General features: G+C 40.8%; 2 protein-coding genes across 4 annotated transcripts in view; both read left to right on the top strand.

Annotated features, from left to right (window-relative positions):
- Positions 1 to 14,247, top strand: part of ROR1 (receptor tyrosine kinase like orphan receptor 1) — a 271,372-nt gene that overhangs the window by 177,246 nt on the left and 79,879 nt on the right. For both annotated transcript variants that reach the window (XM_050961985.1, XM_050961986.1), the window contains exon 2: positions 3,338 to 3,409. In XM_050961985.1, the coding sequence (XP_050817942.1) occupies positions 3,338 to 3,409 (72 nt within the window). The remainder of the gene's footprint in view (positions 1 to 3,337; positions 3,410 to 14,247) is intronic.
- Positions 1 to 14,247, top strand: part of LOC127055264 (uncharacterized) — a 268,873-nt gene that overhangs the window by 250,303 nt on the left and 4,323 nt on the right. The window lies entirely within an intron of this gene.

Below are 14,247 nucleotides of genomic sequence, written 5' to 3'. Positions count from 1 at the left end.
TGTTTTTTTGCTAATGCTCTGAAATGTAATGGTCACATGCTCCTCTCCTATACTGTTTTGTTCAGCGCTTGCTTATATGATAAAGCTCAGACGCTGGCCTGTGGAGCATTCAAGATTGCATGTTAGTGATACCGTCTCCTCAGCTTGTACTGAGTGAAACAAGAGTTGTTCTATGCTCTGAAAGGTATGTGACTGACCCACTAATGCTCTGTGACCTACCAGCCCATTTCTTCTCTGAGAAATACAGTTGGAAATCCCGCCCACCCCAGTGGGGTTCCTAAGAACTGATGTCAATGGTGCAGATCCTCCTCAGATGTCTCTTCTTGTTTGGCAGGATCTCCTCAACTGAGGAGATACTTAGGGTGCCTACTAGTCCCAGCCTGAAGGGCTGATATTTGAAACACAGCTGAATGTCCTCTTCCTAAGGAATAGGACGTGGCGAGGGGGGGAAGCAAAGCACATCAAACCCCTCCAATATCACACATACAAGCACCGATTTTGGGGAGGGGGGGCTCATAAAGAGCACCCCAGTCTAAGAGCCCCTGTGTTTTCCTCTCTATTTCCTGCATGCGAGTTTGCGAGATTATTGCCACAAGTTTATAGAAGCCTCTAGGTTCTCTGAGCAGGGATGATCCAAGGGTCAGGTTCCATGAAAGATGGACAGTGGAGTGACAGAGAGTAGCTCGTTTTCATGAACTCGGCCCACTTGCTTTTGAGCCACATCAGATCCCTGCAGAGTGTGACCTAGCACCCAAGTCTGAGAATGAGGCTGCTGTGGAGCTCCCCCAAGTGGCAGACAAGGACCATTTTCACCTCAAGATTGGCCCATTGTCTCTCAGTTGTCGCTGCCTCTCAGCTATTGCTGTGAAAACCAAGAACTAATTATCTCAAGGTCCAATACCGTCACTTAATGCATCTCTCCAAAGGGATTATCTCCATTACAGCCTCAGATCTAAGGCTCTCTGAGTAGAATAATTAGTGCAGGGAGGTGGTGTTTGGTGACCATGTTTGCTCTCAGCAATGCCATGAGTCTATGCAGTAGACAGCAGTCTGACATTATATTCAATCAGCAAGACAGACTACTGTTGGGGAAGCCATGAGAGATTCAGAGAACTTGTCCCTAAAATCAGGATGGCATGGTAGGTATATATGACAATTATTAAGTCTAAGCATTAACATGACTAATACAAGAATCTGGAACAAAGTCAAGTTTAAGTTTAATCCCACAAAATCCAAGAAATTCAGACAGATAGACTATGGCATCCTGTGGCAAATCTCTCGTGCTTAGGCTGTGCAGCAAAATGGAAGATCCTGTCATTGAGTCTGCGGCACTGGGAAATATGACATTTCTGGGAAAATATTTATTACGCACATACACACTAGCTAAGAGTGCGCAGGGATGTACAGACTTGGCCAAAACTGCTGCTGGTGTAAATTGATTTCTCCACTGATTTAGGTGGAGCTGTGCCAGTTTACATTAGCTGAGGATCTGATCCCACTGAGTGTGTTTCTATCTTGTATATCTAGTTTAGCCCATGAAAATGGATGACTTATAATGCCTTCAAATACTGTGTTTACATTGGAAATGCTTGACAGACTCTTAAATAAGCAGTGCTACCAGGTGGGCTTGTAAGAAAGAGGGCATTTATAAGGAAAGGGTAGTGACCATATCTTATTACTTCGTGCATTTGTGTGAGTTTGCGCATATAATTTATTAAATAAAAAAGCCACTTAAAAGATGGAATAAAAGTAGAATAGATTTGAATATCTTTGTGCTAACAATTTTTATCCATGACATTATTTTCTAGGTATAGAAGACATACTCTGTTTTGATTGCTTGGAACATGTTAACACGGCAGTGTCAGAATACAAATCATATACTTAATAATATATTTATTTCAATCTATATTAACATCTTAGCTTCCTGATCCTGCCTTCTGTTAACTGGCTTAGGTGCACAGTGAATGCAGGATCATGCATTGGCTGCAGAATGAATACAGAGTGTTAAAATTGAATAAGTATAGAAATCTTGTTTACTTTCCACTATTATTCTGGAAATTTCCTGTGTTTCAGTTTAGAACATGAAGCTGAATTCAGTTTCATTTTTTTGTTGTTCCCGCATGTATTAACTCAATCCCACTGTAATGCATCTCCCATCAGCCTTGGGTGGGTTATCAGCAGTGAACCTAGACCTCTGGCTTGATCCTCTGACATTTCAGCTAAAAGAGGTGATTCTGCTAGCTCACAGGCTATAGCAGCCTCATAAACTCTGGGCCAGCCATGCTAGGGGGGCACACTTTGTAGGTGTGGGTTACACCCCTCCAGCTCTGATCCTGCTACTGGACTGGTGCAGGTAGAATCCAATAGTGGGCTCCAAATAGAGAGGCAGTACTCTGCCCCCTGGATCCTTTGGGCAGTGGATTAACAGCACTGAAGTGGAGTTTACACATTTTAAAAAAGGTGTCATTGTTTTAAAATGTAATGAACACATCTGTGTTCCTACTAGGGGTGTGTTTTTAAGACAAATTTTGGGGACTGAACTGAGTTGTCAGTTTTCTTTAGCAGGATTCTATGTAATGTTGCTGTGTGCATGGATAATATAATATTTAAAAAAAAATATGAAGCCCTGTAGCAATAAATGAAAGAGCCGAGGTTACTGAAAAACATGCCTAGATGGTGTTAAAAATGAAGACATTTCAGACTGACTCTGCAAAATAAAATTTATCCAGAGCCTTTTCTTTTTTAAAAAAAATTAAATTAGTAGTAGCAACTATACTTTCCAAGAGCTGACTGAGATAGGATGTTGTTGATGCACAGATCAAGCCCTTACCCATGTGAGTAGGGATTTCTCTCACAAGTAGTCTCATTGACTTCAGTGGGATTATTTGCATAAACAATGACTATTTCTGTGAGCATGGACTTGCAGGAGTAGGCCCCTTAGAAATGTTAATTGATAACACGTTCAGCCACCTTGTAGCATGCTGTTTTTTTCCTGTCAGAGTACTGGGTGTGATACTGTAATATTCCACTTCTACGCAGCTAGAAGAGACGAGCTGAATATTTCCCCCAAAATGTGTTGCTTAATTAATATGAGGTCTCACAATCATACATTTTAAACAATGACTGCATTGCAAAACAAAATTCCAGGCCGACCTTGCCTTTTTCCCTTGATCAGCACTGTTGCTCATACACTTCAGCACAGCAAGGTGGAGCATCCATTAGATTTTAAAAAACAGTAGTATTCAAATTATCTTGTTCATAAGGCATTGTCTTTGGAACTATCAAGTAATTCTGTAAATTAATATATTAACTGTTGTGTTTTTCCTCTCCTTTTCAGGAACAAATTTGTCAGTCTCTGCTGATTTAATGCCTACATCATCATGGAACGTTTCAAGTGAACTAGACAAAGGTAAATGGAGAGAGAAAACAGAAAGATGTAAAACCAGGCTTTCCTCCTCACATATTCTTTTTTGCTTTCTTATTCAAATCAGCAAGTAAACGGGAGGAAAGTGAAACTAAGACAAACCTTGTTTGTCTCATGATCATTTGACATTCAATTACATGCAATTCTGTGATTTTTGAAGAATGTTGGGTTCCTCCCCCCATCAATCAATAAAATGTTCCACATGGTAAAAATATTTCAAGATGTGAATTAAAGAAGTTTATGACCTGCCTGACATTTCAGCTGGTGGATCTTAGGATCTGGACTCAAAATTAATAAGCATTGGCCAGAATCAGTTTGCCTGTATGTGTTTACTATGAAATTTCAAAACATTAGATTAGTAGAAGAGAAAAATACTTCTAAATGTTTGTAAACAGTAATTATGTGAGAGTTTGAACACACCAAAGGAAATAAATTGTGAGAAAAGAAAGAAATGTGTTTCTCATCGTCTTTCATTTAATGAATTATGCAGCATAGATAATTTAAGACAGATTGTTCAGCCTCTTTCAGTCTTTATTGGAAGCCTGTGAACTGCATCTTTCTGGACCAGTCTGGTCTCTCCAATACTTCTAATGTGATTTTATTTTTTTTAGGTGGCAGTGGTAGAACACGTTTAGTGAAGTTTGCCTAACACTTTCATTTAAATACCATTTTCAGTTGCTTGTAACTTTGTCAAACTTTAATAATTTGGGATGAAGTGTCCTATGACAGGTGTCTGCCATTGCAGAGAACAAAATTAGGGGAAAATATGTTGTTTTGCCCATTCTAAAAAAATTGTACATCTGTTTCATCCTCTTGTCATAGATGTACTTTTTGCCATTTTGTGAAATTCTGCCAAAATCTGACCACATTAGAAAACTCTGAAAAATCACAGTTCACATTTTCTCAGTAGAATCTTTTTAGAGTTTGGCTGCTAAATCCTTCAGAGATTCTGTCTGAACTGAGCATGTTCCAGCCCATCCTACCTCCTTTGTCCTGGCCAGACTACACAGGCATCCTCCCCACAGAGCAACTGCAAATGTTAAAACACAGTGCTGCAAGGGCTCAGCGTGACTTTCCTTGCAATTGCATCTGAGAGAGAGAAGTGCCAAGCAGAGTAGGAAGATGTCTCTCCTGTCCTCTTAATGCTCCCACCATTGGCACCAAGACAGCATGGAGGAGAAAGAGGTAGCCTTTGACTGTGATGCAGAGGGGTGAGGAGGTGGTGAGGAAGATGGCAAGAGCTGTGAGACGAGGGGAAAGGTAGACTGGAAAAGGAACTGGTTTTGTGGGAGGAGGACTGAGATGGGGCGAGCTGGAGAGGACATGAATAAAAGGGATCAGGCTTGTTGGGGGACAAGACCAGAAGGCTTTTGTAAGCACTAAAGCACAGGATTCCTGAATCTCAATATTCCTGAGCTGTCAGCAAATAGCTGTGAAACCCACTGGCAAAATGTGTCTTATCTCCCTCCAGTGGTTGGTCCACAGAGGATGACAACATATTACTGTATCAGTTACCCTCTTCGCTCAAGTGGCAGAGGCCTGTGCTATAGATCTAAAACGTTCCACTGCTGATAGCCCATGTGAAGGTCAATATGGTTCCACATGAAGAAATTTCTGGGTTGAGTGGTTTGTTTTCAGTTTTTTAGAACGTAGGAAACTACATAGAAAAGATAGAAAAAGTGCATTAAAAACATAAAGGTCACAGAGTCAAGCAGGCAAAAGTTAGGAAATTCCAGAATTTATGGTTGTGTATGCAACCTTATTTTGAGCCCTTTGTGTGTATGCATTAGGATACAGCATTCATTAGGTGATCTCATATTATTTTGTTCCTTAAGACCCGTACACAGGATGGACCATGATCTGGGGATGATTCAGGGTTGCGTAATGAAGGAGACTGCTGTCTGTAGGATCACAGCTTTCTTGCAGAAATTGGAAGGCGTGTTGTGAATGAGGCACAAGACCACAAGAAGAGTTAAGGAGGAATTGGATTCTGTCCCGGTGTCTGCTGCGGAGTTCTTATCATGCTAAGCGAGTCCCTTAAACCAAACTTTTCACAGATTGCCACCTCATTTTCTGTTCCCCCAACTTGAAATACCCAGGGTCTGATTTGCAGAAGAGCTGAGCACTTGCAATTGCAAATGAAGTCAATGGGTGGTGTGCTCGGATTATAGAAAGTAATTTAAAATGCTAAATACTCTGAAAAATCAGCCCCTGGCTTCATGGTAGGTTCAGTCCGACTGCTGGGCACTCAGAGTGGGTACCAAACTTAGTGGACACTTTTGACTTTATTCTTTCTGTCCTTCAGTTCCTCATCTGTAAAATGTGGAGGAGGATACTATACCTAACTTTTGAGCACTTGACTTTACAATCTTACATTAAAAAACACTATGTTAAAGAACGGTAATAATGTATATTAAATTGAATGCTGCTTTTGCACAGACTCCAGAAGCTTATCCTCCCTACATGCTTCTGCAAAAACATATTCAGAGGGCAAAGGTCAGAAGCTATATGTAAGATAGAGTAAATTAACCTTCCACTAAATTAAGCCTAGTGTACACTGGAGAACTTAGCCCCAGTGGGAGAGTTTGTGTAGGCAAGACTGCTGTGACCAGAACCATTTTTATCACCGTTTTGATTAGACTTTTCAGATGGTAGCAGAAATAAGTCTAGCCACAGCCATTCTTCTCCAGTAGGGTTAACACTGCTGAGGATTGTTTTTTTAAGGTGTCTGCAGTGTGGACATGGCCTATGACTCTCTTAGATAATTTACAGCCATTGTGTTGAGATTCAAGGCAATCTAAATTGATAGCCAGAAGAAAGTATATCGTAAGGGTATGGGCTACTAACTACTCACTGTACACCTTCTTCCAGCTCCTTAGTGTGCAAATTACACCAATTAGAGTCAATGTTTCCCACTATTGCTACCAACATTTCAGTTCCAACAGGAAGCGGTGGTGGGAGTGTTAATGTGGACAAGGCTCTGGCTGATGCCACCATTTTGAGCATCAGGTCATTTTACTGCTCGGAGTAAGGTTTCTGTGATGGTGCTGAATGTGATTGGGTCCTGTCTACACTAGCGGTTAAACTATTTTCAGCATTGTTTCAGTGGCACCTGTTAATAACATCCATGGCTGACAATAGGTAAAAAGTTCACTGTGCTAATCCACTTGGAATGCAACAGTTATCACCTGCTGAGGTAAATTCTGCATTCCAAGGGGATTACAACTTCATCATTATCCTCAGCTCTTATTGTCGTTTCTACAGAACTATACATGTACACAGCTAAAACATAGATTTACAGACGTGGATTAAAACACATTTGCTGCCCAAAAAGCTTACAGTCTCAGAGCCTGATTCTGTAAAAATGCATGAAAACAAACACACGTTTTGTCTTGTACAGGAAAAAAAGCTGAGTTTTTTTAAATGTTAGCTACCGTGTCCTAATGGAATGCTCTAAAATGCTAGCTTAGGTAAGGCAAATTGAACTGTAGTACATGCTAGTCAGTCAAATTGAAGCCTAGGAGGAGGAAATTACATTTACACTTCAATTTCCACCTCACTAGCACCTAGGATTTCAAGAAATCAGCTTCCACCTGTCTTTCCTACAATCTGGCAGGAGATCTCAGAAGTCCCAATAAAACAGATTTTAAGGCTTATGGTTCCCAGCCAAGTTTCCCAATTAAGCAACTGTTCTATTAAGTGGTTTTTACTGTACCTACTGCTGCTTGGAAGTTAACATCACTTGCTTGAATATTTCTTCTTTATTTTTTCAACACGCTATTGTTAAACCATATTACAAAACGCAATGAATAATCATTTTAAAGTTTTCTCCCTGCTTGCCGGCTTCTTCAGTAATTGACTCACAACTGAGCCTCGTTTAAGTTTCAATTTCTATTAAATAAGCCAAATCGACAGCATTAAACCATTGCCTGTTTATTCTTTTTAACAGGAAATGAAATTTAAAAGAGATGCAGTCACCCTTGAAAAGCTGTTGAAAGCAGCGATTGATGGGAGGGAGAAGGTGGTTTCTCACCAAAACCTTAAAACAAACAAACTGCACATCAAAATAAAAATAATCACTTTTTAAAATAGCAGAATCTCAGCCAGTACCATTTTTTCTCATTTCTTCTACCCTTCAATTATGGTGTGTTTCCTGCAGGGAAAGAATGTCATGAATGAAACCAAAAAACTAAAACGTGATCAAAAAGATATTTTATTTCAAATGAAAACTACTCTCATGCACACTTCAGAATAAAGGACTTTGTGGTTGGGAGACAGCCTGGCTCAGGGGATCAGTAACAGGATACAAAGCCCTTCATCCCTTGGTTGCCAGTTCAAATATACTTGAGATGAGGAGTAGCTACAAGCTACAACTGTTGGGAGAGATGTCTGCATATCATAGAGGGCACTTAAGCATATGTAGCATAGTTCCTGGAGTTTGTAAGACCAGTAAAACTGCTTGTTGTTGTGCGTTGCAGATGGCTTCTTTTGTTCTGCAATCTGCTCTTTACATCAGCTCATAATGACCACCAGGTAAGGGCAGTTCAGTGTCTTAGGTGAAATAAGTTGGTGGTCTAAGTCCACCTCTTGATCAACAAGTTTGGCACATCATCAAATCTGGACTGTTGCAACATAATATACCTGGGGATAACCAAGAAGGCCGTACAGATCTGCAGCATTTTAAAATGTGTAGTAGCCTGGTTGACAGGGAGGGCAGGCCAGTGAGAATGCATTGCATACTAGTGTTCCATACTACACTGTCTGCCAGAGAGTTTGGCCTTGTTATCACTGAGTGGTAATCACCCTGCTTGGTACAGCAGCCTGAGAGGTAACCAGAAATGATCCTCAGTTGCAGAGGCAGAGACCTGCAAAGGAAAGAGATTTTATAACAAACAGGATAAGGTAGAGAAAAAATACATATATTGGGGGAGAGGGAGGAGAGAATGAGAAATACTGTCTGGGAGATGGAAATCAACAGTATCTAGGAAATCAGAGTTAGGCCAATGCTGAGCACTTGGAAAGCATGATTCTGAGATTGTGTCAAATGCACTATGGGAGGATTTTTTTCTGTGGCGTAGTCCTAAATCTGAAGGTACTACCATAGTGCATTTGACACAATCTCAGAATCATGCTTTCCAACCAAGGTGATTTGTAATTTTAGGTAAGAGGAAGAATGTTTAGAATGGGAAGCAGGTTAATGTGGGGCCTTCACACATGCAGTCTAATTTTCCGATGCTGTTGTCCTTTCCCAACAGCCACCCTCTAGCCTTTCTTCTGTACAGTTGTAACAGTGCTGCAGCTTCAGTTTTCTTTGCCATAGCGAGAGATTGTTGTTCAGTTCAAAGGGCTGGGAGTCAGTGATTCTGTGCAAGATACTTAACTTTTCTGTGCCTTAGTTTGTTCTTTTGTAACACAGGAAGTGGTGTAGTTAAGTTGGAATGTGCTGGAACACTGTTCCGGTACTATTTCAAGATTGCCAAAGTAAGTGGCCCATGGATTTTTCTGCTTGGATTTTTTTGCAGAGTGTACGACATGGAGGACGCTATTTTGCAGAGCATGCTTTTCTTCTCCCAGTGGTGTAAATCTATTATCTATAAATCTATTATCAATTATAATAAACAACAAAGCCATAAGAAAGGATATAATAATACAAGCAGGCTAGCCCTATGGGCTACAGACTGAATGTGTGAGGTCACGCTGCTGGGGGCAAGCCCACACCATTCCAGTACCTTCAGATTTAGGACTACGCCACAGAAAAAAAGGTATAACAACACCCGCTTCCTGAGGTGATTGTGAGGCTGATTAATGCATGTAAAATGCTTTGAATGCCTCTGATGAAAGATGCCGTATCAGTGTGAAGCTGGATTAAAATGGTGGCTGGTGGGGGTTATTCTCTCTGATACGCTCATCTAATGCCATGCCAGAAGCCTTGGATCAAGGCTTTCAAAAGTGACTAGTATTTTGAGTGCCTTAGTTTTTGGGTGCCCAACTTGAGACAACTTGAAGGAGCCGGATTTTGAGCTGAGCACTCTCCCTCTGAGAACCAGGCCCCTTAAAGTGTCTCAAGTTAGGTACCAAAAAGCACTAGTCACTTTTGAACACCCTGGCCTTGGATTCTAAGCTCCATCTTGGCTTTTGGACCCACAGAAGTCATCTCACAATGAGGCTGAAAGCAGTCTGATGCACACCAGAGGAAAGACCCCTCAGAATGGGAAATATTTCACCATTTCTTTGCTGCTTTCACCATTTCTGAAGCAGGAATTCAAGAACCTGGAGGAGAAGCGTTTTGATGGGCGTACGTTCCATCTTTCACATAGAAAATCAGTATGTATCTGCATAGGGAACATACTTTTTAAGACAGGCTTGGAAATTCTTCATTCTTGTGCCAGGCAAGATTTCCTACATAAATCCTGAGAAGCCTGTTAATTACAGCATATCTTTAGAACAAAATGATATTACTCCAGGGCAGTTCTTGTCACAATTACAGGTTTAAATATCACCCCTTTTGGATTTATTCTAGCTTTTTAATTCAAAAAAGAAAAAAAAAGTCGTTAGTATGTTGTTGCAAGTTATCCCTTGCTGACAAGGCACTAACTCGTGCAGAAATGACAGGTTTTTATGTAATTTTTTTTTTCGAGATCAGTATGAAGTAGAATATTTTCTCACTTGAATATAGCTTTAGGTTATTGATGCCTTAGATCAGTGCTTTCCATCTCTTGAGCTGGAGCCCCCTGTTCGAGGCATACATTTCTGGTCTCCAAAATGTATCCTGGTACCACTTCCTGGCTGAGTCTGACTTGTTTTTTGTCTCCTCTCCTTCTCCACCTCCTGATCAACAAGTTTGGTGCATCATCAAATCTGGATTGTTGCAACATAATATACCTAGTAGGATGGATTTTTCTTTTCTGACCCACATTAGTATAGACAATTGATGTTGGTGACCTTCATTCAGCTGCTCCTCCTCCCACAAAATGCTGCACGCTGAAAAAGAAGAACTGGCTTTTCCTTTCATTGGATGCCTGTTTATTTAAAAGGAGAGAGAGAGGCCTGAATATGAAGAGGAGTCTGTCTGTGCCTGATACAGTAGAGGGATTGTTCAGGCCCAATACATCCTTAGGTAAAGATAACATCAGGAACACTGCTAAGGAAGAGTCACCTTTGAAATATCCCATGCCCCACACCCCCCCTTGTTGTAGATATCATTTAACCTTTGCAGATATTAATTGGAAAATTGGCACTTCTGAGCCAGTCCCAACCACTCTATAATGGACCAGAGAAGCCACTGCTGAGAAAAGTCAGGCATACCATGCCCCCATCCCAAGAGCCACACCTTCGGTCTCCACGGCACTCCCCCACCCTTGCTAGTCTGAAGACTGGGAATGGCTTCTCTCTGTTTTCATTTGTCTCCAGCCTTTCTGAGCTGTGCATTCCTCTCCACATACCAGCCGAGTATCCCATTGTGCAGCAAGAAGCTAGAGTGACTTCCTGTTTCTGACACAGTAGGAAAGAGAATCATGGTTGGTCACTTTTCTGTTTTGAAATTACACAAGAATAGGTCAATAGCATTACTTGCTACAGAGCTTCTGCCCACAGAAGTGAAAGATCTCCAGGTACAATGTCCAGGCAGGTAGCCATTAAGAGGTTTGCATTTACAAATCATCTGAGTAATTGGTCCATTCAGTCTGGATACCCTTCTTCTCCACACTTTTTGAGATTTCTGCAGGGAAAGCTAATTTAGGGTGACTCAGTTGGCAGTCTCATTCTGCTACTCTGTTTCTTTCACTGAATGTGAACTGCATTTCTGTAGATCCCTGAATCCTTGAAGAGCCTTCTTGTGCTCCCTGCCAGGGAATCATGGAATACTCCCTTTGCATGTGGGAAAGGGAGATGCTCATAGAGAGTGTTCCCTCGCCCTGCAGGTCTTGGAGGCATGATTGGGCCCAAAGTTAGTGATCGGTGTTGCAATAATACAGTGAATGTTTTCAGATCATTGACTCCTTGCAGTCCCAGCAGCTTTTCAGTTGTGTTTCCAATTTCCACAACAAAGCAGTGGCCTGTGACTTTTACAGCTGTTGTTTATCTACTTTTTGTATTTCATCGCTCATCTGTTTTGGCAAGGAAGTGTGAAATTGGGCCATCTTGCCTGGCTTAGGAACCATTTTTATTTTCTGACTAGCAATGGGCCCAAGCCATTCAAACTCCCCAAAGTACAGAACTGTCCAGAGCTAGGGTTTCATTTTCAGTCCATTTCTATCTGACAGGCCCCATTACTATTACTAAATTTTTATATTGTTGTTGTGCTTAGAGGTCAACCAGATTGGGGCCTCATTATGCTAGGTCGGGGGTTCTCATACTGGGGAGGGGGTGACCTCTCAGGAAGTCGCAAGGTTATTACGTGGGGGGGTCACAAGCTGTCAGCCTCCACCCTCCAGCATTTATGATAGTGTTAAATATTTAAAAAGTGGTTTTAATTTATAAGAGGGAGTCACACTCAGAGGCTTGCTTTGTGAAAGGGGTTACAGTACAACAATTTGAGAACCATCGTGCTAGGTGCGGTACAGACATATAATAATTGACAGTCCATGCCCCAGAGAGATAATTATGTGATGGCAAGAGTCAAGATTTTCCACTGTGTCCAAAGGACATGCCACAATCAATCAACAGTTGGTTAATCTAGTGTGGGCCAAATCTTTGGGACCCAAGGGACGCTCTATGCATTGATCACACCCTCCCTATGAGGAATAGAGGTTCATTTATCTCTGTAGCAGTCATCCTACACTTAAGCATGAGTGGGAAAGAGAGAGGGAAGGGGAGGGAAGAGAGCAGGAGGTGGAGGACAACACGTGCTGGAGAGATGTGTTGTTCACTCCTGTCCCTAATGTCTACAGACAAGGAAAGTAAATACAACCTGATACTGCATTAATTTTTCTGCAGAGCTGTCTCCATGCTGAGGATCCCTCTAAAAAGGGAGCCCCAGAGTGAGGCACCAGCAGAGAGCTTGCTGGCATTGTGGTTTCAGAATTATGGTGACCCAGAGCACCCTATGATCTCAATGAGAATTAGGCCTGAGTGAGGAATGTATTTAAAAAAAAATTGACCAAGGCCTTGTGTATTTGGCTCCATATCCACTGGAGACATCTAGATTTTCCCCCTGAAATCTCTGGATATGAATTTGATTCACGTGATGAAAGGGAAAGAATTACAACTTTTACATTCATGCACAATTTACCTTTTATTTTCTTTTATTATCTGGGGATATTCAGTAAATCAAGTTCTCCAGATACGTCTAGGGATTCTGATTCTATTTGTGGGGTCCCACTAGTAGCCAAAGCAGTAAATTACTGCTGCTGTGATTGAAAATTTGTTTAGCTACAGTACATTAGCTCCTTTTGTTTGCTTTTCCACTGATGGAGTGTACATTTTTACTTGAGAATTTGTTTCTTGAATGTCTTGTTTATGAATAATATAAGGTGTAAATTGTGAAGGTTGTAGAAGAAAACCTAAAAAAGAAAGCACCCCAAGTAGAATGCAGAATTCCATCTTACAGCCTTTCACAAAATGTTTAATTTTTTTTTTAACCCCAGTGTGAGTAATGAAAGTCTGACCTTTCTACATAAGGTAACTATATATAATAACCTTTTCCTGGGTCATCCAGCTATCTTTGTTTGTTTGAAAGATTGATAGATCACAGGGTCAAGGGACGTGTTTTATTGTAAGTTTCTGTTCCAAATTTCCTGACATTTTTGGTTTTGTTTTTTTTTTAAAAGGACCTCTAAAAGACAGAATAGGGTCTAATAAGAACCAGATCCTAAAGTGATTGTATGTCAAAATGTCAAAAATAACAGCTTTTCTTTGACTCCGTAACATTAATCTTAAGGCACGTACGTTTACATACCCACTGTTTCAATAGGTTGAGTTTTTGTATGTGACCATTTACTACAGAGTGACTTCTAAAGTGACAACAAAATCCCTTGATGGTTTTCAGTAGTTTGGTTTATAGCCTGATACGGACATTTGTTTACCTATTCCGAATCACTTCTTTGTGATTAAAATTAGAGGTCTCCTACTTGTGCTGTAAAACTAGATCCTAAGTAAAGAAAAGCTTCATTTCCCGCTTGCTGGTTTGTAGTGTCAAAGTTATCACCATGGCAGCAGAGCTTAAAGCTGAAAGTTAACTTATAGAAGGAAAGACAGAATGTATATTAAGTGGGAGCTTTCCAAAGGCACAAGGGGCAGTGAGTTGCCCAACTCCCTTAGAAAGTCCACGGGAGTTGGGCATCTTACTCCCTCAGGGTCCTTTGACAATCCCAAGAGGTTTTTACACTATAGCATTTTGTTTTCATTTGTCTAAAAAAAAAGAAACAGAAACCCTAGATAAATATAAAAGTGGTATTCTGTATTAATTTTGAGCAACAATTGTAACATACACTGTACATCTAAAAGTAATGAAGCCCTGCAGAGTAAAAAAAAACAGTAAGTGTGTTGAGAGATCCTTAGATGATACAGTCTACCATAAATACGATCTGAAGGAGGAGAAAACAATGCACAGCTCTAGAAGTGTTCTGCATACAGTGTTACATACATGCTTTACTGAGAACCTTATTTAAACAAACAAAACTAAGCTGGGCAAGCACAGCCAGTAGTGAACTTCCTGCTGTCCCCATGCAGCTTGTATCAAATATTTAAACTCAGTCCTCTGGGCCTCTTTAACTCTCTGATATGTTTCAGGCAGAGTTGCAAAATCATAAAAGTATAGTATCCCTTCCCGTATATAGTCATTGCTCTACTTCTATTAATTTAAAACCATGGAGAGAGCCACCAGG

This window comes from Gopherus flavomarginatus, chromosome 7 (assembly GCF_025201925.1).
Source record: "Gopherus flavomarginatus isolate rGopFla2 chromosome 7, rGopFla2.mat.asm, whole genome shotgun sequence".
In the NCBI taxonomy this organism is placed as follows: domain Eukaryota; kingdom Metazoa; phylum Chordata; order Testudines; family Testudinidae; genus Gopherus; species Gopherus flavomarginatus.
Note: the sequence above shows the minus strand (reverse complement) of the source record. Positions and strands in the feature narration are given on the sequence as shown.